Source organism: Schistocerca cancellata, chromosome 2, assembly GCF_023864275.1.
Source record: "Schistocerca cancellata isolate TAMUIC-IGC-003103 chromosome 2, iqSchCanc2.1, whole genome shotgun sequence".
NCBI classification, from domain to species: domain Eukaryota; kingdom Metazoa; phylum Arthropoda; class Insecta; order Orthoptera; family Acrididae; genus Schistocerca; species Schistocerca cancellata.
The window spans coordinates 709,018,140-709,044,628 of record NC_064627.1 but is presented as its reverse complement, the minus strand read 5'-3'; the positions used below and the strand labels follow the sequence as shown (position 1 = coordinate 709,044,628).

At 44.8% G+C, this 26,489-nt stretch overlaps 1 protein-coding gene across 1 annotated transcript in view; it reads left to right on the top strand.

Annotated features, from left to right (window-relative positions):
* Positions 1–25,102, top strand: part of LOC126158041 (esterase E4-like) — a 142,926-nt gene extending 117,824 nt beyond the window's left edge. The window contains exons 8-11 of the mRNA XM_049916416.1: positions 2,347–2,531; positions 10,567–10,708; positions 17,747–17,973; positions 24,993–25,102. Coding sequence (XP_049772373.1) covers positions 2,347–2,531; positions 10,567–10,708; positions 17,747–17,973; positions 24,993–25,102 — 664 coding nt within the window. The remainder of the gene's footprint in view (positions 1–2,346; positions 2,532–10,566; positions 10,709–17,746; positions 17,974–24,992) is intronic.
* The last annotated feature ends 1,387 nt before the right edge of the window (positions 25,103–26,489 follow it).

Below are 26,489 nucleotides of genomic sequence, written 5' to 3'. Positions count from 1 at the left end.
GAAGTCGGGCTAGCGATTGCAGAACTCAAAAATAAGAAAGCACCCGGGCCGGACGGCTTCCACTCAGAGGTACTGAAAAAAATAATACCACAGATCACCCCATTTGTAAATACGCTGCTAAACGATGCATTAAGGCTGGGCAGAGTACCTCTAGGATGGAAAACCTCCTAAGCAGTCATAATCAAGAAATCATTAGACAGAGATCCCTCACATACAAAGTCATATAGACCAATGGCTCTGAGCACTATGGGACTTAATTGCTGAGGTCATCAGCCCACTAGAACTTAGAAGTACTTAAACCTAACTAACCTAAGAACATCACACACATCCATGCCCGAGGCAGGATTCGAACCTGCGACCATAGCGGTCACGCGATTCCAGACTGTAGCGCCTAGAACCACTGGGCCACCCGGCCGGCTATAGACCAATCTGCCTAATAAATACCTTAGTCAAGACCCAAGAGAAAAAGCTCTGTAAACGATTACAGGCACACAGAATCCTACACGGCCTTATATCACACCATTCTGGATTTCGAACAGGTAAATCAATCGATGATGCTATAAACAGAGCTCTCGAGGTAGTACACACAACCCCTTCCAAATATGTTATGGCAATCATGATCGACATTGCAGGTGCATTTGACAATCTATGGTGGCCTACAACAGTCTATTAAGCTACTGCATGGATAGAACTGTCGTTTGGCAAATGGACAGCCAGAAAGTGATCAAACGTATCACGAAAGGTTGTCCCTAAAAGTCGATTTGTGGCTCTATCTTCTAGGACATCGCATTGGAACCCCTTTTACAGATACTGCAGGGACATGAAATGACAGATGGAGCTGTCGCTTACGCAGATGATGTAATGGTGGGCATAGCTGCGAACTGTAGGACCCAGCTAGAAGAAAGAACCAATGGCACACTACGCACAACGGTGCAACAACAATAAACTCAAGATAGCAAAAGACAAAACAATGTACACTCAGCTGTAAGGTCTCCTGCAGAGGAACCCAACAGTCAAAATCAAAAACACCAACACCAAACGATCACAAGCCACGCGCTATCTTGGGGTTCATATCGATGAAAAACTGAATTTTCAGAAACGCATAAAAATCACGACGGACAAAGCAGAAAAAATACTCCACGATCTGGTAAGACTAAACTCGGACCACTTCAGTAATGAGAACATACCATTGTGCTCTCTTCGAGGAGTACTAAACGTCGCCGCAAGCACATGGGCACACAAACGAAGCATGTCAACTAATAAGACAATTGACAAACCGCCTATTGGCTTCTGTCTCAGGTCGCACCTGATGAAGATCACGAGCTACGTGACCGAAATATCGTGCAAGTACGACGCTGATATCCGGCAGAACACCCGACAACCCAAGATGTTAATAATTACGTTATTACTCTGTAACGAGCTATTAGAAACCACTGGTCTCTGGTACCGAAATACTCAGGTAATTTTCCTGAAGAACATCCGAAACTTTGTTGCTGAAAACTGAAGTAGACTTGTCAACTGCTGACAAAAGTTTCAACTTAGCAAGAAATTAGATCTTTTATTCTGCAAATTTACTCTCTTTGGGAAGTGTTGGACCTGTTACGACACCATTTTTGTCAATGGGGTTTTGTTCTTCAAATATTTCTCGAAGATAATGCTTGCGGTAACACGTTGAGGTGGAAATACGTTGAGAGCGTCGTTTAATTCGCTGTGTGCAGACGACGTTGTTCAGGCCAGGGTAGTTCTCAGGTGTTTTGAGTGTTTCTCATGTTCCTTGATTTAGGCGCAGCCATTCTCGTTACCGTGAACGTGGAGCACGAGTTCTATTTCAGCATTCTCGGTGACGAAACGTAGCCATTTCTTCTACATCTTCATGACGAGTATGCTTTGAGGATTCACTTCTTCCAGAAACATAATAGCCGTTTCACACGCCTGCTGCGTACGTTCCTGGTTTAACGAACACTCAGGGATCATATCGCACCTCGAATGGGCCGCTAGGTCACCCTATCGCACACCCACTGAAGATGTATAGGAGACTTTGGAACAGCAGGTGAAATGTAGCAATCGAATCTCCACAGTTTGGTAGCTCTGCTGGACCCCACCATCAACGAGTTGTCTCGATTGGGTTTAGCATACGTGAAGAATCTTGTAGACTCGCTTCCTCGTGAACTTACGCCGTTATTAACACTGCAATCGCTATTACACGGTACTATTGTGATGTCTTCTGGAGCTGAGTTAAATTTTTTTCGTGGGTGGTTGTGATTTGTGGCTGCCTGTCACAGTGTTTTGGGGAACTGAAGCCAAACTGGAGGGGTAAATTCTTAAAGCTTGTGAGACGTGTTGCAGAGAGAGGTGGCTGAGTGCAGGCCGTGCGCAGCTGCTGGCGGACCTGCACGTCGTGGAGCCCGTGGAGCGCACGCTGCGGGCGCTGGCCGCCCACTCTCCGCCGCCGGCCTTCCTCTACCTGCTGTCGCACCAGCCTCGCCACAGCTTCTGGGGGACGCCGCTGCACCTCATAAACAGTCTGGGAGGTCAGCACCACCACACCTAGCATGGTAATGGCGCGCGCCACCCACTCACACCATTACGGACACCAGTCTATATACAAAGTAGCCTACACTCATATTCACATCTACTTCTGTATCTCATGTAGTAGACGGTATTTTGTGTTACACTGTCCCGTCCCCCTTTCATGGACTTGTCATGAGGTGTGCTGGAAAGGAAGTAACATATCGGCTGACTTTCCAAGAACTTTTCTTTGCATTTCAATTGTGAACCACACTGTGATGCTTAACGCCCCTCCTGTGACCTCTATTACTACGCTTTCGTGCTTACTAAGTGAACCTGTGGGGAAAAGTGCTGTTTTCTTTGGATCTTTCCTACTTCCTCTATCGAGCCTTTCGTGTGAACTGAGATTTTGTGGAATTAATGGTGTAGCCAACCAACGTCATATCCATCAAAAGAATGCATTGAGTTCTACTTAATAATTCAGCCTATGTAAGTGGGAGAGATTCATGTGACTGGAGAGAAATCGCTTACAGCTTACCACAAGGCTCTATTTTAGGCCCAGTGTTGTTTCTGCTACAATATGGTAATTACCTTTCGTCTAATGTACAAGAAGCACAACTAGTGTTTCGTTTCGATGACACTAGTACGATGACCAACCCAAACACACATACAGCAGCAAAGGAAATGATAAATAACGTTCTTAAAAGTATTATTGAGCGGTTTTTTACAAATGGACTCACTCTCAGTTTCAGAAAGACACAAAGTATTTAGGTTTGCACGTGTAACGGTAATACGCAATGATAAACGCAATACATCGAGAGAAATCATAAGTAGGGTGGAAATTTCAAAAAAATTTTGGCGTCCTTACTCACGAGAACTCAAACTCCTAAAACAACTCAATACAGCCACATTTGCACTTCCAATCATTAAAGATCGTGAGAAGAGACAAATCATTAAGTAAACGTATTTCGCATATTTTCGTTCAGTAGTGTCATATGAAATAATCTTCTCCGATACTCAACTTTAAGAAAGAAATTGTCCACCACTCACAGAAGTTGTGTAAGAATAATATGTGATCCTTACCTGCAACCATCTTGTAGACATCTGTTTATGAAGTTAGGCATTTTGACTACTACTTCACAGTTCCTTCCCTCACTAAGTTTGTTGGAAGCAACCCCACGACTCAGAAGGAACATCAGTACTCGACTAACCAACTGACTAAATGTGGCGGAGGGTACTTCTGGTACCACTAACTGATTCCCCGTCCCAGATCCATTTGCGAATAGTGCGTTGAAAGGATAATTGTCTGGAAATTTTGGAAATTTGTGGTAAGTTCCTATGGGACCAAACTGCTGAGGTCATCGGTTTCTAGATTTACACACTACTTAATCTAACTTAAACTAACTTACGCTAAGGACAACACACATACCCATCCCCGAGGGAGGACTCGAACCTCCGACGGGGGAAAGAATAACTGTCAGCAAGACTCTGTATTAGCTCTAATTTCTCGAACTTTCTCGTCGTGGTCATTTCACGAGACGTGTGAGGGGAGAAGTAATAGTCGTCCGACTCTTCCTCGAAAGTATTTTCTCCACGTGCTCTGTGATTATTACGTGTGCAGTTGCTAATTTACAATCAGACTGCATCTCAGCTCTACAGGCAGCACAGTTCCCTCTCCATGATACACTCCTGGAAATTGAAATAAGAACACCGTGAATTCATTGTCCCAGGAAGGGGAAACTTTATTGACACATTCCTGGGGTCAGATACATCACATGATCACACTGACAGAACCACAGGCACATAGACACAGGCAACAGAGCATGCACAATGTCGGCACTAGTACAGTGTATATCCACCTTTCGCAGCAATGCAGGCTGCTATTCTCCCATGGAGACGATCGTAGAGATGCTGGATGTAGTCCCGTGGAACGGCTTGCCATGCCATTTCCACCTGGCGCCTCAGTTGGACCAGCGTTCGTGCTGGACGTGCAGACCGCGTGAGACGACGCTTCATCCAGTCCCAAACATGCTCAATGGGGGACAGATCCGGAGATCTTGCTGGCCAGGGTAGTTGACTTACGCCTTCTAGAGCACGTTGGGTGGCACGGGATACATGCGGACGTGCATTGTCCTGTTGGAACAGCAAGTTCCCTTGCCGGTCTAGGAATGGTAGAACGATGGGTTCGATGACGGTTTGGATGTACCGTGCACTATTCAGTGTCCCCTCGACGATCACCAGTGGTGTACGACCAGTGTAGGAGATTGCTCCCCACACCATGATGCCGGGTGTTGGCCCTGTGTGCCTCGGTCGTATGCAGTCCTGATTGTGGCGCTCACCTGCACGGCGCCAAACACGCATACGACCATCATTGGCACCAAGGCAGAAGCGACTGTCATCGCTGAAGACGACACGTCTCCATTCGTCCCTCCATTCACGCCTGTCGCGACACCACTGGAGGCGGGCTGCACGATGTTGGGGCGTGAGCGGAAGACGGCCTAACGGTGTGCGGGACCGTAGCCCAGATTCATGGAGACGGTTGCGAATGGTCCTCGCCGATACCCCAGGAGCAACAGTGTCCCTAATTTGCTGGGAAGTGGCGGTGCGGTCCCCTACGGCACTGCATAGGATCCTACGGTCTTGGCGTGCATCCGTGCGTCGCTGCGGTCCGGTCGCAGGTCGACGGGCACGTGCACCTTCCGCCGACCACTGGCGACAACATCGATGTACTGTGGAGACCTCACGCCCCACGTGTTGAGCAATTCGGCGGTACGTCCACCCGGCCTCCCGCATGCCCACTATACGCCCTCGCTCAAAGTCCGTCAACTGCACATACGGTTCACGTCCACGCTGTCGCGGCATGCTACCAGTGTTAAAGACTGCGATGGAGCTCCGTATGCCACGGCAAACTGGCTGACACTGACGGCGGCGGTGCACAAATGCTGCGCAGCTAGCGCCATTCGACGGCCAACACCGCGGTTCCTGGTGTGTCCGCTGTGCCGTGCGTGTGATCATTGCTTGTACAGCCCTCTCGCAGTGTCCGGAGCAAGTATGGTGGGTCTGACACACCGGTGTCAATGTGTTCTTTTTTCCATTTCCAGGAGTGTATATCCTTTTCTATGTTGATGATGAGTTGTGGATGTGTACCGTGTCAGTTGGCCTTTACGTGTCCACATTGTCGAAGATCATTCCGCACGTTTGGGACACACGGAAATGTGCCGTTTGTACATGTTTATTCGCAATATCAGTGTAGTCCATTCAGGAAATACTTTAGCTTTGACTTTTTGGAATGTTCGCCAATGCAGAAATACTGCCAACCTTGACTGAAAGCTGCTAGACAACATTTTCCTCAATTCGAATGGCTCGCTACCTTCACTCATAAAAGCCGTGAGCGATATTTGCCTAGACAACGTATGTTTCTATGTCTACCTACTACACCAGTGCACATCCCGTGACATACGTCGCAATCCAAGGTGAAACATCTATTAAATGGGTATAAAATAAAATTCGACATTGTATTTACACATGTTCGCACAGGATGAACCAGTTTGTGTCTTGAATGATATGAACGCACTCACCGTTACAGCAATAGTAGTAGAAAAGCTTCCAGAAAGTTAGAGGTTCGTTGAATACTCCCTGCATACACTGCACCTGTACACGTTTATTAATGGGTAAGATATAATAGCCGCACATCAAAAAACAAAGGTATTCCAAAAAACGATGCGATACTTTACATTTTTAAAGCTAATAAGCAGTAGGTCGATGCCATAAATAGCTGCTTATTTTTTTGGTTATTTTAATTATTATCTTTCATCTTCGCGTTTCTTACTAGTTTCTATAGATTAATATTAGAAGGGTTGAATAAAAAGAGCGGAGAGTTTTAATACCTATGAATTAATTTTTCAGGCTCAGAGAACGCTTTCATTTTCATTGCTTTTTCATTCAGGAATAACATTTACATTGGCTACGTTTAAAACATGAGTAATTTTTTTTCTGTTTTGGGAAGATGGGCATCCTATCAAACATATCAGTATGAAACGATGAAGTCAATCAAGGATCACATATACCAACCTCATATGGATGAGAAAAATTGAAGAGGATGGAGAGTATCATAGTGAATTACAAGATGACTTGTCAGTACATCATCATGAAATTATTAAAAACGGAAATAAACATTGCTGATGATGTTCCTCAAAATATATATTTTATAGCTACTAGTGGACCGATTTTCGGCTTTGTAGGCCATCCTAAAAAGGATGGCTTGAAAAACCGATAGTCGTTTCACAAGGAACTATAAATTACATCTACTGACAAAAAAATGGAGAGTCGCCCAAAAGGAAAGGAAGAAACAGAATGAAACTTAATGGGTTGAGAGGATATGTGACGTTATTTCAGTAGTTACGAAATAGTGTAAAATTAACAAAGGACTTGGTAGTATGTGTACACTTCACAGTATGACGTAGCACTCCCTCTGGTCTGGATGCGTGCACTGACTTGGTTGAGAAGCGTGACATGAAGCCGTTGTATCCTCTGCCGCGTGGCGTACCCGAGCGGTCTCAGGCGCCTTGCCACGGTTCGCACGGCTCCACTCGTAGGAGGTTCGAGTCCTCCCTCGGGCATGGGTGTGTGTGTTGTCCTTAGCGTAAGTTAGCCTAAGTTAGATTAAGTAGTGTGTAAGCCTAGGGACCGATGACCTCAGCAGTTTGGTCCCATAGGAACTTACCACAAATTTTCGTTGTATCCTCTTCTGAGGTAAAATGGACTGAAACTGTAGTAACTGGACACTAGTCTCCTGGACACTGGCACTGGAACACAACTGACGTCCATGCTGCTTTCACACATCCTCTTTTGAGAACACGTATTGGGATTCTGCTGGGCACGGGAGTTCCTCAACATCACGCAGGAAGTCCATAGATGCACCTGTGTCTGGGGGCAATCATTGTCTTATTGAAAAATGACCCGACAATAATTTCGCATGAGGAGCAAGACATGCGGACGTAGGATGTCCGCGATGTACCGGTGTATCGTCAGAGTCCTCTCAATCCCTCAATACTGGCTGTAAACTGCAGCCACACACAATGTCTCCCCACACCACGACGCCAGCAGTGACACTGCAGTATTTCTCCAAACATTGGAAGAATGGAATTCCTCCGTATATCGCCACCATACTCGGCAACATTTATCATTCGAAGTAGTGCAGAGTTGTGATTCACAGGTGAACACAGTGCAACGCCTGTTATCAGCAGTGTATGCTTCCCGGTGACGGCACCATTCCAAACGCAGCCGTTTCTGTTCTGGTGTTAACAACAGACTATGTACAGGACGATAATTCACGAATCCGGCTGCTCCTACTCTGTGAACAATGTTGTGGGATGACACAGAATATAGCAGAGAATCCATTACTTGATCTCGAACGATAGGCACAGATGCTAAGTGGTTACAATGGGCCTTGGGGTATAAAACGTCGGTCCTCCATTGTGGTACTCAGACATGTTTGACCTGAATCTTGACGACGAATATATGCCCTCATGATCGCATGCGGTCCATAATCAGGCCAGTCTCACAAACAGATGTCTCACAAATTCGGATACTGCGGAGTTCAACCAACCGACCAAATGGAAATCCACACTGAGGTCCATTTCGAACTCTGCCAACTGCTAATAACGCTGTCACACACAAGTACGCGGCATCTTCGTATCCTTCACAGTGATTACTGAGAATCTGACATTTTTCACGTACCTTATGTACTCCACCAGTGCTTTGACAACGCTAAACACGAGCTAACTCTGGTGGGCGTTCTATCTGTCACAGATAACTGCAGTTATACTCATTTATAAGGTGCGATCAAAAAATACCCCGTTCGAACACCTGCAGACCAGAATCGGTAGGCCAATCAGGCAAAATCACTGTGAGCATCGTGACAATCATCCCATCGACAGACGATATTTCAGATACCCTTTTGGTAAAACACCGCGTCCTTCTGCTTCAAAAAGGCCGTAACTGTCTGTTGCACATACTCGTCCGACAGGAGTCATCGAGCCTTTATGGCCTTTTTTAGGGGACCGAAGGCTTGATAATCGCATGGGGAGGCAGCAGGGCTATACGGCGGGTGTCCGAGTGTTTTCCACTCGAGTTGAATTAACTTCTGCGTTACGACATTTGCGACATAGGGGCGCGAGTTATGAAGAAGCAACAACATCCCACAAGGATAGTTTTCGACAAACATGTTGCTCCATACACATTCTTCATTCTCCCATTGATGTCTAGTGACTGTCCTTCAGCAGCTGGCTCTTGGAGTACGCTGGCCCTGTTTTGAAGCGTTTGGTAATAACCTCGCCATAGTTTACGTTCTGTCATTGATCGCACTCACATCGGAAATGTACGAATGCCACACTTATCACTTCCCTGCATGTTGGTACTTAGATATCCTCAGCGGAGCCGCGTTACGTTGCATATACACTGCAGCAACGCCTTCAAACGGAAACCTTTTGATCACCCTTCGCACATACTCCCAGACGGTATGCATGTGCACAAAGTTACGCTGAAATCTGACCATGTCTTCTGAGTGCTTCAGTATTTTTGTCAGGCAGTGTATATATTATTGTGGAATATCAATACTGTGCTATATATATTTCAACATTCCGCTACATTTGGTATGTCGGGTAACATTAATGTTTTTGTAACATTGTTTTTTTTTCCTGAGTGCTTCTTCACAGAACTCTCCTCTGCTTTGTAACAATTTTATGACATCATTTCTGAGTTATACGGATGGTTTGAGAGTCTTCTCGCACAGTAGTTCATTAGCGTCGCTCATGACTGTAGATAGATCCATTGACACAGCATGCTCCATATTAGGTCGACTTCGACTCGCCCTTTAGGCAGCCCTTGGACAATTTGGGCTTGCCTACTGTTCCGTATTAGGTTCGTCCTCACGTGTTCCAAGTGTCTATGTATGGTTCATTCCCGTTATTTGCGCTGGGAGCACAGCAGAAACTAATCTCTGCAGTCCTCTCCGGAACTTTTGAAGATTCTGAGTAAAATTAGCTCCCATTCCTCACGCTGTAAAGGTAGCAGTTTGACTGTCAAATGGACGCCGGAGTACAAAAATGGACAAAGTCCACTTTTGCCATTTTGAGGTACCCGTTGCTTCTAGTAGCAGAGACAGTAATATAAAGGGCCACATCCATCGGACGTTGTAGGATGAATGGAAACACTAAAAACTATTCATGAACTGCGAATGAGACAGGCAGAAATAGCAAGAGAGAGGAAATCTAAGGAACTCCAAGAAACTTCTTTCTTACACAGTCCCTGGGTACCACACTGTTCAATTAAATCTAACATCAGGCAATAGAGTCGATAAGAAAGAAGAGAGATACATTTCTCAAACTAAAGAAGAGTAGATCAGCAGCTAGTGTGCTAGAAACGAAGCAATTACTATGGTATTGTAAATGTTTGGGCAAGCTGTTATATCAGATATTTACTTCAAGAATTCATGCAATGTAGCTGTATAACGTGAACATGGTCGTTTTTATCTTCAAAACAGAAGCCACTCTGGAATAACAGTCAGAAAGTTTTCTGCCACAGGAATCAGTGATTTTCTAATAAATACAATAAAATGATATGCTCATTTATGCTCTATATGTTATATGTAATAAACAAATAAATACACATTATTGCGTTTTTGCCGAAAGGCGAATGTGGACAAAGATCGTTTCTTTATTCAAGCGTCCAAGTGTTGTCGAGTGCTTTTCTCAGCATTCCGCTCTTCCTTCAAACGCTGGAAAATACTAGTGTTCCGCTTTCGGCTCCATCTCGGGTGTTGGAGCAGCGATGCAACAGTCCATCCATGCTACTCTACGAGTGTGACTATGTGGGTGAAGGTGATAAGGCGATCTCCTTCATACTGACTCTACTGTTATCGGACCTAAGAGCGCGCCGCCTCTGCTCCCCTAGTAGGCCGAGGGCTGCGTCCTCACATGTCTAGTTGGTACCGCGTCGCTCTGATGACTGCTTTATTGAAGTTCCCCAGCGTGAGATGAGTCCGTGTTGTGCCGGCAGTGCCCGGCGTGCCCCACGGGGAGGACCTGGCGGCGCTGTTCCCGCTGCTGCCAGGGGAGCCGCCCGCTGGCCAGAGGGTCCCCGAGGACGACTCGGTGCGCCTCTACTTCGCCACGGCAGTCGCCAACTTCGCCAGGACCGGGTTAGTCGCACCAGATACCTGAGAATAGCTCAGGTACCTGCGCAAAAATGAGCTACTTCCACGTTTACTCGTCTTTTCCATTAACTTACGTACACTTCGCCTTTTCTTCTCTTAGTTTCAATACTTCTTACCAGCCGCGCGGGATAGCTGAGCGGTCTCGGGGGTCTTGTCACGGATCGCGCGGCTTACCCCCCGTCGGAGGTTCGAGTCCTCCCTCGGGCATGGGTCTGTGTGTCGTCCTTAGCATAAATTAGTTTAAGTTAGATTAAATAGGGTGTAAGCTTAGGGGCCGATGACCTCAGCAGTCTGGTCCCATAAGACCTTACCACAAATTTCCAGTTTACTTCTTACTGTTTTCCCCATTTTGCATTCTTCTTCCATCTGTCCATATTCTTCCTAGATTTCTTTCTGTTGTCATGTCAATATGAACAGAAAAAATGGCTCTGAGCACTATGCGACTTAACTTCTGAGGTCATCAGTCGCCTAGAACTCAGAACTAATTAAACCTAACTAACCTAAGGACATCACACACATCCATGCCCGAGGCAGGATTCGAAATTGCGACCGTAGCGGTCACGCGGTTGCAGACTGAAGCCCCTAGAACCGCACGGCCACACCGGCCGGCATATGTACAGAATACAACGTCTCATTTACGAGAGGTGATTTTAATAATCACATCGAAAAAGTAAAATGATATTAGTAATATTCTTTTGTCTACAGGTTCATGTCTGCAGTCATGGTACACATTGTAATATCGAGCACAGTACCGTAGATCGCCGCTAGAGCACCCAAAACAAAATTACGAGTCCCATCTCTACTTCATAAATGCGCTCAATTTTTTCTCTTGGATTCTCTAGCGGCGTGCTATCGTTCTACGTGGCAGGTTTCCAATTTGCATTGCATATTTCTCATGCCACTTGCGCATGTATTTTACATTGTTTTGAAAAATTACCTTCAGATTAAAATGTTTGGGCCCGTGTTTGTGTTCCGTTACTTTTGGATACAAAAATCAAGTTTCAATGATATTAATGAAGCAGATAGGAATACGGCAACGAATTCATCGTATTTGAACAATTATTCCGAAAGTGCAGCATCGTAAAACTACACAAGAGTGCGCGTTCGCAATGACTTTGTCCACAAGAAACACATTACTTATTTTGTAGAACGTTAGAAAATAGACTCTATTATAAAAGGGCTAAGAAAGTTCTTTTGTATGTTGATAAGGCACTTTAATAAGCGTTCTAAATAATTTTATGATTTCATTGTTACGATACTAATTTTCAATGCTGAAGATGCGGACCACAAACATATGTCATGTAACTTGATATAGCCTAATAAATGCTTGGACAATAGTTTGGAAAAGTAGTAATCTTGTGTTAACTGTTAAACACTGATCTATTTCTTTTGCAAATCTATTTATTACTATGCCTGAAGTTAGTTAAACGCTGAGTGCAATTTACACAGCCTGGAAAAAAAAATAAAGCACCCACAAGCGGGGGACGAAATGAAATGAAATTTATGTGTTGAATGCGTATGTGATGTTACTGCAATGATTACAAAATCGAGTCAAATTTACGTATAACTTAGCAGTATGAGCTCACACTTAACAATATAACGTTGCACACTTCTGGCGTCGAGCCATCAGTTGGTTGTGTAGGGGAAAGTGTAATGAAGCAATTTTGTTGCCTCCTGAGGAAAGTCGGTCCACAACTGTTCAAATGGTTCAAATGGCTCTAAGCACTCTGGGACTTCACATCTGTGGTCATCAGTCCCGTAGACTTAGAACTACTTAAGCCTAACTAACCTAAGGACATCACACACATCAATGGCAGAGGCAGGAATCGAACCTGCGACCGCAGCAGCAGCGCGGTTCCGGACTGAAGCGCCTAGAGCCGCTCGGCCACAGCGGCCGGCGGTCCACAACTGTTGTAACTGGTCCTTGACATGTTGAATACTGGCACTGGACCGAAGTTGGCGACCCAGCTGTCCCCAAGCAAGAGAATGTAGGGTGTCCGTGACGAACCGCTGTGACGTCAGAGTTCCCCGAATCGCCAACAGCCGTAACCTGAAGTCATACCTAGTCGCACTTAACACCACGATGCCAGGAGTAGCACCATTGCACTTCTCGAAAACGCTGGAAGAAATTACGTGTCCCCAGGTCGCCGCCATACTCACAGACGACAGTCATCCGGGGAAGTGCAGAACCTCGAATCTTGGCAGAACACAGTGCGACCGCATTCCTGGTCATGGAACTACTCCAGACGTAGCCGTTTCTGTGGTGATACTAACAGCACCCTATACACGGACGATAAATTCCGAGTGTTGCTGCTGATAGTTCCCAATTGATCATGTGGGATAACACAAAATGTTGCAGGGAATCCATAACTTGTTCTCCAATGGCTGCGGCATATGTGAAGGGGTCACGATGTGCTTGGTGTACAATATGGAGGTCCCAGGTTGCGCTGCTCGGACATGGCGGAAAGAACCTTGACTACGAGTATGCCTGTCCTCATGTTTCAGTGCAGTCGAACAGAGGGCCAGTAACACATCCAGATGTACCCAAATTTTAAACGTGCACGACTCGACCAGTCGGCCGCATGGAGACCCTCAGTGACGCATGTTTCAAATTCTGTCAGCTGCTGGTAACTCTGTGTCACACGAGACGCGGTACCTCCGTCACCTTCACAGTAACCACTCAGCACGTGACGCTATCCATGTCTCTTACGTAGCCTACCAGGCTTAGTGACAACAATAAACACAAGCAACACTAACGCACTCTGGTGACCGTTCTACCTGTCACAGAGAATTAAAACTGTAATCATTTAGCTAATCGCCAGTGGTGAGTACGTTAACGAAGTTACGTTAACATATTGCTTCCTCTTCTGGGTGCTTTACTTTTTTTTTTTATGTCAGGCACTCTGGTAATTTCCACATGTCGTCTATATTGTGCATAATACCAGGTGGCAACGACTTGTGAGATCACAATAATTGTTACCAAACTTAAGGCATAAAACACTTAATCTTCAGTGATGAGTTTGAGCTTCTGATAGAGTTGAGAGAATTGAAACGTTAAGTAGATGACCTTAATTCCCCCTAGAACTACTGCTTCGGTTCTGCCATTTTTTATATCCAAATTTCATATCCTTACATTTTTCTGTTTACTTTTTCTTCAAGTCACTACTTCTACGGTGTAAAAAAGAGGAACAGTTCTGAGACGATGATATCCGCATGACAATTCACCCTATCATAAAGCAGTATCTTTGAGGCAATACCTGGTGGATCGCAGCATTCCTGAAATGAACTGGCCTGCCCGGAGGCCTGACCTGAACCCAATGAAACACTTTCGGGATGAGATACAACGTCAATTGCACTCCAGACCCCGTGACCAACATCACTATCTTCTCTGGTTTCAGCTCTTGAGGAAGAATGGATTGTTATTCCTCCACAGACATTCATTCACCTCGTTGAAAGTCTCTCCAGCAAACTTCAAGCCGTCATAAAGGGGGAGGGTGGACACACTCGACATTAACTGCCTTACAGCTAATAATTATCAAAAGTTTCCGTATCCCCAAAAGACACCTTAAACTTCTTGCTCTTCGATGATATTTTCGCTTTCCCATTTGTACAAATTCTGCTGTCATCTATAGCATCATCCACATTCTCGTCCTGATAGAGATGCACACCAGTGCTAAAGACTGAGCTTTCATATGCCAGGTAGAAGTCTTCAGAGACATATGTATGTCCTTATATCTCCGTATTTCCATGTCGCTTTATTTTTTCATAACTTAGCCAATTGAGTCATTTATTTACCGATTGTTTGCAGATTTACTATTGAAGCGTGTCCTAAAAATGTTTTTAATTATTTTCAGCAAGGAGGCCTTGGAACGCCTTTAATAGCTGTCAACTTGAATAATACCTTTTGAGCTGACCCTTTGTCCCAAGAATTTTGTTCCAAGTTTTGAAAATTCGGATTTTTCAAGATTTTCTGCCACTCTTGCTCGCTGAAATGTTGTAAACACTTCATCTACTATCTGTGCGTATTCTTCTCAAGAGTATGATAGGACCAATATGTTGTCCACATGAATTGTAATTTCTTTACTAATTCATTCCCAATAATCTTGCCCAAATATCTGATGCAAAACAGCAAGTGATATATCGAGTCAAAAGTGTTGGTAGGTTCCACCCTCGAAACCAAACGCTATATGCTTCATTGATTCAGGAAGAACGGCACATGGCAGTACCCTGACATTAGATCAATACAAAAATTGTAACTTCTCTCAATTTTATAGCAGTATTTCTAAGTTCTCTTCTTGGTTCCACGGTGGGTTCAAAAATGGTTCAAATGGCTCTGAGCACTATGGGACTTAACTGCTGAGGTCATCAGTCCCCTAGAACTTAGAACTAATTAAACCTAACTAACCTAATGACATCACACACATCCATGCCCGAGGCAGGATTCGAACCTGCGACCGTAGCGGGTCGCGCGGTTCCAGACTGGAGCGCCTAGAACCGCTCGGTCACTTCGGCCGGCTCCATGGTGGGATTTATTATTTTATTTAGCGGTCTCGCATCTAGAACTATTGTGATGTCACCATTTTTCTTGTCAACAGTGAACAATGGGTAATTTATGGTCTAGAAGCCAGTTTGATTATTTTGCTCTGTAGCATTGCATATAATTTCTTACGAATAGCCTACTTTTTCATGTGAAAGGTTGGAAAGGTCCTATATGCAGAATGAGACTTCCATTCTGCAGCGGAGTGTGCGCTGATATGAAACTTCCTGGCAGGTTAAAACTGTGAGCCGGACCGAAACTCGAACTCTGGAGCTTTGCCTTCCGCAGACAAGTGCTCTACCGACTGAACTACCTAAGCAAGACTCACGATCCGTCCTCACACCTTAAATTCTGCCATTACATAGTCTCCCACCTTCCAAATTTCACAGAAACTCCTCTGCGAAGAAGGCCCATCTCTCAAAGCTATGCATTCTTCTTCTACTGTATTTCTTTCCCCCGTTCATGTCGATCGTTCCCTGATCCTTACTCTCAAACTCTCTACAACCTCCAGTTCTTTCCGTTTATCCAGGTCCCATCTCCTTAAATTCCCACCTTTTTGCAGTTTCTTTAGTTTAAATCTACAGTTCATAACCAATAGATTGAGGTCAGAGTCCATATCTTCCCCGGGATATGTCTTACAATTTAAAACTTAAATCTCTGTCTATCTGAAACCTTCCAGTGTCTCCAAGCCTTTTCCACGTATACAACCTTCTTTCATGATTCTTAAAACAAGCGTTAGCTGTGATTAAGTTACTCTCAATGTAAAATTCTACCAGGCGGCACCCTCTTTTATTCTTCAGTCGTTCGCGGTACCATCACAGCAAGTCCGTTTTGGTTAGTATTACAAGGCCAGATCAGTCAATCATCCAGACTGTTGCCCCTGCTACTACTGAAAAGGCTGCTGCCCCTCTTCAGGAATCACACGTTTGTCTGTCTTCTCAACAGATACCCCTCTGTTGTAGTTGCACCTACGGTACGACTATCTGTATCGCTGAGACACGCAAGCCTCCCCACCAACGGCAAGGTCCATGGTCCATGGGGGGGAGGCGGGGGGAGGGGTTAGCTTATTTATATTCTTTATATTTATATTTAGCTTATTTATATTCTCAGAATTATTACTTACTCGTCCTAGTAGCATGCCTGGTATATTGTCATTTTCTTGAGTTTCTTGTACCGTATTTTGATAATTCATTTTAAAGATAGAGGAAGATCCTCCCATGGGTCTACCCATCCATATAGAGATATGTTGTTTCCTGATCGTCACTACGTAACATTCGTATGTCCTGCCAATCTGGACCTACATCTGTTGTTACATTTCAAGCCATAACCACACGTCTGTTATAATGATAGTAGTGCAGACACAAATTCTACTAAATATTGTCAAAATTATTCTTCGAAAACAGATCTTATCCTGCTGACGGATGTTCTATTATTCGATGAACTATTGCAGGAATTCACTACAGCAAAGAGAACTTTGAGACACAATAACAAGGAAATACCATCAGGAATGAAGGCTTCCAAGTTCAGAAATGTTTTTTCATCTTCATATGGTTTAGAAGACAATTTGACAAGCGTAGGTTATGCGCCTAACAAGAACAAAAGTATCGTACTGCTCAGTCATTGCGCCACAGTGACATAGTTGGTAAAAACATGGTGAACGACGTAAAAAGAATCCAGACATAGTTACATTCAACATTCAATGTTTATTTTTACACCAACATCCCAATTATCAGGAAGGCGGAATGATAAAAGAAGAATTTTGCTCAAAGAATTAGTGCAAGAAATGAACATCTTCATTTTGAGAAGAGAATCAACAAACCATACCTCACAGTCCAAGGTTGTGGAATCAGAAAGAATACCAAAACGAAGATGTCTCATGTGCCCTGATCAACCAGCTAGAAAAAGTAGTGAAACATGTAGCAAAAGAACAAAAATATTCCTACGAACACAGTGCAAATATTTATTTTTCATTTTTTTCATTAGCAAAAAATCCCGTTTAAGCCCAAAAAACTGCAAGTTTTTAGTTTAATGGTAGAACAGTCATAGCATAATTTGTGTTATTATATAAAAACTACTGCTGCTGCAGAAAAACCACCATTTCGGCCACGATTGCAGCGGCCTTCTGGGTCTAATTAGACTTCAGAAGGCGTGATATCCATTGGCTGTCTCCTCGTCTGAAGCTCCTAATGAAAATTAATGCGCGTTTAGAATTTAACCCAGATGAGACACCGTAGTTCAGTGGTCTGACAGATTCTCGACAGATGTTCTCCCCTTATATGTCCAGTCTAGAAGCTTTATATTATTTCTGTCTTTAGGAACGAATCGACTACATTCAGGTCAAATAATATTGCACCAAACCTAGGTTAATTTCGAAATAGTAAATGGCAGAGAAATTACATGTTCTGGAATTGCTCCTCTGTATTGTGAGTTACTTTTCCATTCTGTTATGAGGAACATTATTAATTTTCATTTGGCTTATATTACAGGAACCCTGCACCAAAGACTAATGGGTTGATGAAGGAAGAGTGGCTCCCCTTCACGCTGGAGGATCAAGCGTTTATGAATATATCTTCTGTGCCCAAGATGCAGCGGAACATCATGGCAGATCGCATCCAGTTTTGGAGAGAACTGTTAGCTGATCTGGAGATGAAAAGAAACAAAGAGATCTCGCAAAAGCAACCAAATCATGCTGCAGCGGCGTTGCAAATGCAGTGTTTGTTGACGATATTTGTTTGTTCACTAATGTTAGCTGCCTTTTTTCAGTAAAACACAAAAACTGCAATTTCTAATCTAAGAACAACATACATGTGAATGTATTAACAGCAATTTTCTCCTTTGGAGGAATAATAAAAGATATTTCCAATTCGCACCATAATCAGTTTCCTAATGTGAAGTAAGTATGTGTGGCCATGCTAAGATACTGAAAATAAATTTCTGCTTCTTACAGAAAACTCGCAACTCTCATGGAAATCAAATCACTTGACACTCTGTTCCAATCAACGGACTGCATGCAGCCCCCTAAGATAGATTTTGCTTATATTCTGGTTATAGTATCGGATCAGCTAGGTCATTCAAATATGTAACATATAATTAAGATGAACATCTGCAAAAGAAAAACAGCGGTATTGCCGATAAATCATGTGACACTGAGGGAATGAGACTATAAAATGAGCCACTAAAAGAAGTAGATTTAAGGGTTAAGAAGTCTCTCCTAAAACTATTTATCTGGAGTGTAGCCTAGTATTAAAATGAAACATGAACTAAAAACAGTTCAGGCAAGGGAACCTACACAGAACTTTTACTAAATAGTGTTGTGCTTTGTGACTTTATGTGTATACTGAGAAGCTGTCAACTAGGCATAACTGTTGAAATCGTAGAGTTCTAAGCACTGGCTCGACAGAGGGGCCGAGGTGAGGGCTGGTGGCCGTGCTGGCCACAGAGCTATGTGTCTCCAGTCAAACAAGTGACGAACGACAAGACGGTGGATCTGCCCAGGCCTCTGGGGTTTGGGGAAGGGAGTTAGCCATTCTAATAACATGGGTTCAGTCTCATCCATATCTCCTTAGATGGCAGCTTTCATAGTAGAAGGTCAGTGGGCATTATGGCAGAAAATGCTGACTCAGCGTCTGTCAGCACTCTTGTGTCATTGCATCCAGCCACATGGGCCAGGGCCACTTCTAGAATCCTAACATCATTACGTCATTGCCCCCTGAAGGCAAACCTCATCCCACATCACCCAACACTTCCCCCCCAGCCCATTACCGACTCCCACAAACAACCATGCCACCTGCCCCCCCCCCCCCCCCTCCTGCACCCAGCACCACTAAGGATATGCAAGTTCAGCTCCACATTCTACAAGCAATTTTAACTATTTATAGTTTGACTGTATGGGAATTGCCATTTCCTGTTCAGCATTAAGTACTGCCAGCAGCAATAGCAGTCAGTCAGTCAGACAAGAGAAGCCTGATACCATGTACTTTGCCAGTTCTTTTTGTTTGTTGTTAACAAAGTCAATAAGAGCGAGAGATGACAACTAATATACTGCTTCCTTGATTAACTACAAGTTTTTTTTTTGCAGATAAACTAATAATGTTATGCCATTCGCTGTTTATACTCAGGTTTTTTTGTTACTGATGCAGACCCTGATGCAGTGTGGGAATTTAGGGGTAATACGAGTGAGGTAGATGGTGAGCTCTATCCACTAATCCACACACTATCTAATTTGGATGGTCCCCACGCCCTGAAGTGTCATCAGCATACACTGGGGGCATTTGCACGATATGTAGGAAGTAGGGCCACCTAACGAATAATTGCCACAGATGCAAATGGTCACCTCTTTGAAGAGGAGTAACGAAGTAATAGCTCGAGAGGTCTATAAATATATATGTATCCTATAACATTCTTTGTCTGTACTTTTCTTAATGCTATCAATCAATAACAACATGACATTAAACTTGCAGGAGCAGAATCTTGTAACTGTCAGATTTTTTGCAGGAAATTCACAATTTGGTAGGATATAAATAAATGGGTTTAACTGTTTATGTGGATGTACTGTATGTATCTTTCTACTATGCAAGCACTCTATGAGAGCTGCTCTGAATTATTTATCAACGATGCCCTCTTGCTCTCAGCTAATAGCTGTAGGGCTCCACTGTTCTTATGGAATCTGGGCTTTAGTGAGAGGATCAGGCACTGTAGTGAGAAGCAGACATACCCCAAATCTGAAACCTGGTAGTATTTCCTGTGTAAGTAGTAAATTAGGTATACAGGTGTAACACCAGAGTAACAAGCGTCACATCAATGTAACGTTGGCATCTCATATGCATCACATACTGGCATAATGTTGCTTCAACATAAATAATTTAGTGCTCAAAGGTACCTGTATTACTTAACAACTGTGCACTGTTGCTCCCCTTTCGAGATCCATGTCCTGTAGTGAAGGGATAAGACACTGTATCGGTTGGTGAGGTAAGATACTTTGACAGTATAAAACAATAATGTCATGGGAGATGTCACCACCAAGCAAACATTAGGCGGAAGTTACCTCAGCATGTGCTCACTATAATCTATATAGGCATCCAGCAGTTTTACTGTAACAAGATGATGTATAGAGCAATCAAGCAGACTTACCACAAATATTACACAGAACAATTACAAAACTTGTAACTCTGTGGAATTTTTTTCAGCTAGAGAGTTGTTCTTAAGCTTTCTATATATATATATATATATATATATATATATATATATATATATATATATACACTGTGATCCAACAGTAGAATATAGTCGAAGGAGGAGGAAGAAGGCAAAAACAAATAAAATTCCTACATACTTGAATTCACTCAGCTCCAGTATAATGCAACGAATTTAAGATTAATACAACAAAGCAATCTGCCAGACACATTATTAGTGATACGTTAAACTCCTATAGAGCTTGAAGCTACAGAAAAGCCTCCAACCAATATTTATTTTTTAGACATTGCAGAATTGTATGCTCACGACGTAATGTATACTGTCTTGACGCATCTGGAACGTGGTCTGTGTTGTGGCTAGCATGTTGGTATACGAACAGAATCAGATCTGCATGTCAGTCCACCAATGAACGTTAGGATCTCCAGTCTTTAGAAATTCCTTCCAAAGCTGTAAGTGTCAGCTTGTAGTGGTTAATACAGTGCACTCAGTAGTTTAAGACCCCTAACGAAGAAGGCGAGAGAGAATTGTTTCAATGTGCTCTAATAATAACTTTTTAACCCAGGCTTGTGAAATTAATACAAACACACACATAATTCCTTTTAAAGCAACATGATGTTGCCTCTACATGGCTCGTCAGCACTTCTAATCAGCACATCTTTATGTTCAGTTAGCCAATCTGGTACACACACATGCACACGGATGCTGCGGCTAGTACAAGCCAGTCGGCAATCTCTCTACAATTTAGCGATATGGATACGAGTAGTGTTAGGTTTTTTCTCTATAGGTGCGCCTCTCATTGTGGTTTATCATAATGTAAGCTGATTTCCACAGTGGAACAAATAAACTAAGGCTTGTATTCGCTCTCATAGATATACACTGAAGTGCCGAAGTAGCTGGTATAGACAGTGGAACAAATAAACTAAGGCTTGTATTCGCTCTCATAGATATACACTGAAGTGCCGAAGTAGCTGGTATAGGCATGCGTATTCAGATACAGAGATATGTAAACAGGCAGAAAGCGTCGCTGCGGTCAGAAACGCCCATATAAGACAACACATGTCTGGCGCAGTTGCTAGATCGGTTGCTGCTGTTACAATGGCGGGTTATCATGATTTAAGTGAGCTGGAACGTGATGTTATAATCGGCGCACGAGCGATGGGACACAGCATCTCCGAGGAAGCGATGAAGTGGGGATTTATCCGTATGACCATTTCACGAGTGTACCGTGAATATCAGGAATCCGGTAAAGCATTAAATCTCCGACATCGCTGAGGCCGGAAAATGTTCCTGCAAGAACGGAACCAATGACGACAGAAGAGAATCGTTCAAAGTGACAGAAGTGCAACCTTTCAGTAAATCGCTGCAGATTTCAGTGCTGGGCCATCAACAAATGTCATCATGCGAGCCATTCAACTAAACATCATCGATATGGGCTTTAGGAGCCGAAGGACCACTTGTGTACCGTTGATGACTGTACGACATCTCGTCGCGCTTTACATCTCGTCTGGGCCTGTCAACACCGACATTGGACTGTTGCCTGGAAACATGTTGCCTGGTCGGACGAGTCTCGTTTTAAATTGTATTTAGCGGATGGACGAGTACGGGTGTGGAGACACCCTCATGAATCCATGGATCCTGAATGTCATCAGGGCACTGTTCAAGCCAGTGGAGGCTCTGTAATGGTGTAGGACGTGTGCAGCTGGAGTGATATATGACCCCTGATCTGTGTAGATACGACTCTCACAGGTGACATGTACGTAAGCATCCTGTCTCATCACCTGCATCCATTCATTTCCATTGTGCATTCTAACGGATTTGGGCAGTTACAGTAGGACTATGAGGCACCCCACACGTGCAGAATTGCTACAGAGTGACTCCAGGAACACACTTCTGAGTTTAAACACTTCCGCTACTCACCAAACTTCCCAGACATGAGCATCATTGAGCATAGCTGGGATGCCTTGCAACGTGCCGTTCAGAAGAGATATCCACCCCGCCGCACTCTCACGGATTTAGGACAGCCCTGCAGGATTCATGGTGTCTATTCCTTCCAGCACTACTTGAGACATTAGTCGAGTCCATGCCACGTTGTGTGGCGGCACTTCTGTGTGCTCGCAGGAGCCCTACACGATATTGGGCAGGTGTACCAGTTTCTCTGGCTCTTCGGTATATATGAAAGCTAGAAGAAGACAAGCATGAAATCGATTAATGGTGTGGTTGCGAACTAATGGCGATGTAATAAAAAAATAGAGGGGACACAAGCACTTGCCAGAAAAGAGGCAGTGTGCTAGCTCTCTAGTGACATCATGAAAACCTTGCTGCAACGTTGGTCCAACAACCCTCCAATCAATTATATTGACTCTTCACATTTTTGTTTTTTGTAGACGACTTTTACACAGAAAAAATATGATATATAAAATATTGCAGCTAGTGTACGTAGAACTCTGTATTTTGTTTTTTTTTTTTTTTTTAATTGTGTCTAAGGTCCTACGCAACACAGCTCAAAGCATTGTCACCAGGCTGCATTTACTAAGCACAGGAAAGATAAACAATGTTCCTTCGCTAAAATAATTAATAAACGCATTATTTCAGCATTGAGCTTTTATTGCGTTAAATCTCATTAATACACTCCTGGAAATTGAAATAAGAACACCGTGAATTCATTGTCCCAGGAAGGGGCAACTTTATTGACACATTCCTGGGGTCAGATACATCACATGATCACACTGACAGAACCACAGGCACATAGACACAGGCAACAGAGCATGCACAATGTCGGCACTAGTACAGTGTATATCCACCTTTCGCAGCAATGCAGGCTGCTATTCTCCCATGGAGACGATCGTAGAGATGCTGGATGTAGTCCTGTGGAACGGCTTGCCATGCCATTTCCACCTGGCGCCTCAGTTGGACCAGCGTTCGTGCTGGACGTGCAGACCGCGTGAGACGACGCTTCATCCAGTCCCAAACATGCTCAATGGGGGACAGATCCGGAGATCTTGCTGGCCAGGGTAGTTGACTTACACCTTCTAGAGCACGTTGGGTGGCACGGGATACATGCGGACGTGCATTGTCCTGTTGGAACAGCAAGTTCCCTTGCCGGTCTAAGAATGGTAGAACGATGGGTTCGATGACGGTTTGGATGTACCGTGCACTATTCAGTGTCCCCTCGACGATCACCAGTGGTGTACGGCCAGTGTAGGAGATCGCTCCCCACACCATGATGCTGGGTGTTGGCCCTGTGTGCCTCGGTCGTATGCAATCCTGATTGTGGCGCTCACCTGCACGGCGCCAAACACGCATACGACCATCATTGGCACCAAGGCAGAAGCGACTGTCATCGCTGAAGACGACACGTCTCCATTCGTCCCTCCATTCACGCCTGTCGCGACACCACTGGAGGCGGGCTGCACGATGTTGGGGCGTGAGCGGAAGGCGGCCTAACGGTGTGCGGGACCGTAGCCCAGCTTCATGGAGACGGTTGCGAATGGTCCTCGCCGATACCCCAGGAGCAACAGTGTCCCTAATTTGCTGGGAAGTGGCGGTGCGGTCCCCTACGGCACTGCGTAGGATCCTATTGTCTTGGCGTGCATCCGTGCGTCGCTGCGGTCCGGTCCCAGGTCGACGGGCACGTGCACCTTCCGCCGACCACTGGCGACAACATCGATGTACTGTGGAGACCTCACGCCCCACGTGTTGAGCAATTCGGCGGTACGTCCACCCGGCCTCCCGCATGCCCACTATACGCCCTCGCTCAAAGTCCGTCAACTGCACATACGGTTCACGTCCACGCTGTCGCGGCATGCTACCAGTGTTAAAGACTGCGATGGAGCTCCGTATGCCACGGCAAACTGGCTGACACTGACGGCGGCGGTGCACAAATGCTGCGCAGCTAGCGCCATTCGACGGCCAACACCGCGGTTCCTGGTGTGTCCGCTGTGCCGTGCGTGTGATCATTGCTTGTACAGCCCTCTCGCAGTGTCCGGAGCAAGTATGGTGGGTCTGACACACCGGTGTCAATGTGTTCTTTTTTCCATTTCCAGGAGTGTAGTTGTAGTCGGTGGCAGTTTGTTCATTGTTGTACTCTATGCTCTAAATGCAGCTGTATGCGTGTTTGTGGGAAAAAACTATAATTCTGTATATGGACACCCCTGAAGAAGAGGTTGACCACTGTGAAATAATTAATGCAAGACTGAAACAGAAGGAATGATGGAGATTATGAATGTTATTTACCTGTCAGTTACCTACCACAGTAATCCAGCTCAGTCCTATTTGTTTGTAAACCGCAGTTCCTGAATACATTTTTCGTGCACGTTCAATACTCGAAGAAAGTTGAACTAACCTTTTATTGAGCCTTGTGGTTTTTTTTTCAGACCGAGTATATGTGACAGTTGTGGGACTTGTATGACATCAGTGTTTTGTGGGAATGCGTGTCAGCTTTAGATCACATGCCAACACCTGTAGAAATGCGTGACAGAATCTGCGATAGATGTGCGGTCAAGTGTTATCGTTGGAGCAGCCTGTGTTCAGACTCCACAGCAATGGTGGAGCTGTGCCTGGAGCAGCCTAGGCCAAGTCCTCTGCATTCAGGTTCCACTGCAGGTGGCTGCACTCAGTTTTATGATATGCATGACATCATTGTTTTTTGACCACTCACTTTCCACACAACTGTAGGAATGCTACAGCTCCCAGTCACACCAGGATCACTGAAATGCGTACACACGATCCTGGAAAAACGCTTGACAATATCGTTTGTTCCTTTTCTTACCAGAGTTACTTTTGTAGTGGGAAGAGGTACAAGGCACCATATGAAGACTCATCCGAGCTTGCCAAGTGATTTATTGTTCCCAACTACCGGGTCCTGCAATGCTGAGGACGCCACCTTGCTGTCTGCGAAACGGCTTGGCGCGGAATGGCTGCCTCAGCGACCAGTGCATGCACTGCTATGTGTCGCCTTGTACGGCCACGATGTCAGGATGCGCTGACAGTCGACTCAGCGCTCTTCGCCCCTGCCACCTCAGCGCCGCCCACTGCAAGGTCATCCACTGCGCGCTTCTTTGCCGTCATGGTTCAGATCATGGGCGACAACAAGCACCTGCGATCCGACGTCCGAATCTGCGGCCCTCGCCTTGGGATGCTTCCGGCGTGCGTTGGGAGCCAACAAGTCTGCCTGCAGTAGCGAGCCGTGGAGTGGCCCGTCGCTGGCTGGCTACGGACCCCGCGTCAGTCTCAGAGGGTCGAACCAGCGACCTGCCGTGGACTGGAACGCTGGCGCCCGATCTGCTGCTGTTTGTAGCCGGTGGCGTGACACACCCCGCCATCCAGGAAAGCTGTCACTCTTCAGCGCTTTGTTAGTGAACCGGCACCTATTTATACATGGCTGTGCGTCTCTGTTTTGCTAACGCACCACTCTGAGTCACGTACTCACACCTAGGTTGCGCCAGTCGGCCCTTCTGCCTGTAACTTGCGCCATGTAAACCGCTGTGTTTATTCTTTTCAGTGGTTCAATGGCCCTGTGGCCTCCATTCTACTTCGCAACCACTGGTCAGCGTAACTTACTGTCAAGAGGCCCGTGCTTGGCTGTAACTTGTGCGCTCAGAAATGTTGCACCAAGTCTAACTGTCCTATCTTAAACTGTGGTACCGCTACAATTTGCACACAATCGTCAGAACATGTCACAGTTCTCAGTCACACCAGAATCAGTAACATATTTGCAGAAATAAATACCACACAGCAATTTCCAGAGAAATACACTGAACATGTCAGTATGCTAGCAATATTTCTCATGTGTTCCACAGAAAAATAATATTATTGTTGAACATTTCAGTGATAATCCCACGTATTCATCTTGAACATAGGAGGATGTCTAGATAGAGTGCTTATTGTACAACTGCATAGCTACGGGAGCACATTGACATGAATCCTTCATTTGTACGGAAGGTTAATGCTATTGGTAGTGAGGCAGTCTTCCTGAAACACGTAGTAAATTTTACAACTTTACCAACAGACGTGCATTTCCCTATCGTCGAGGCCAAA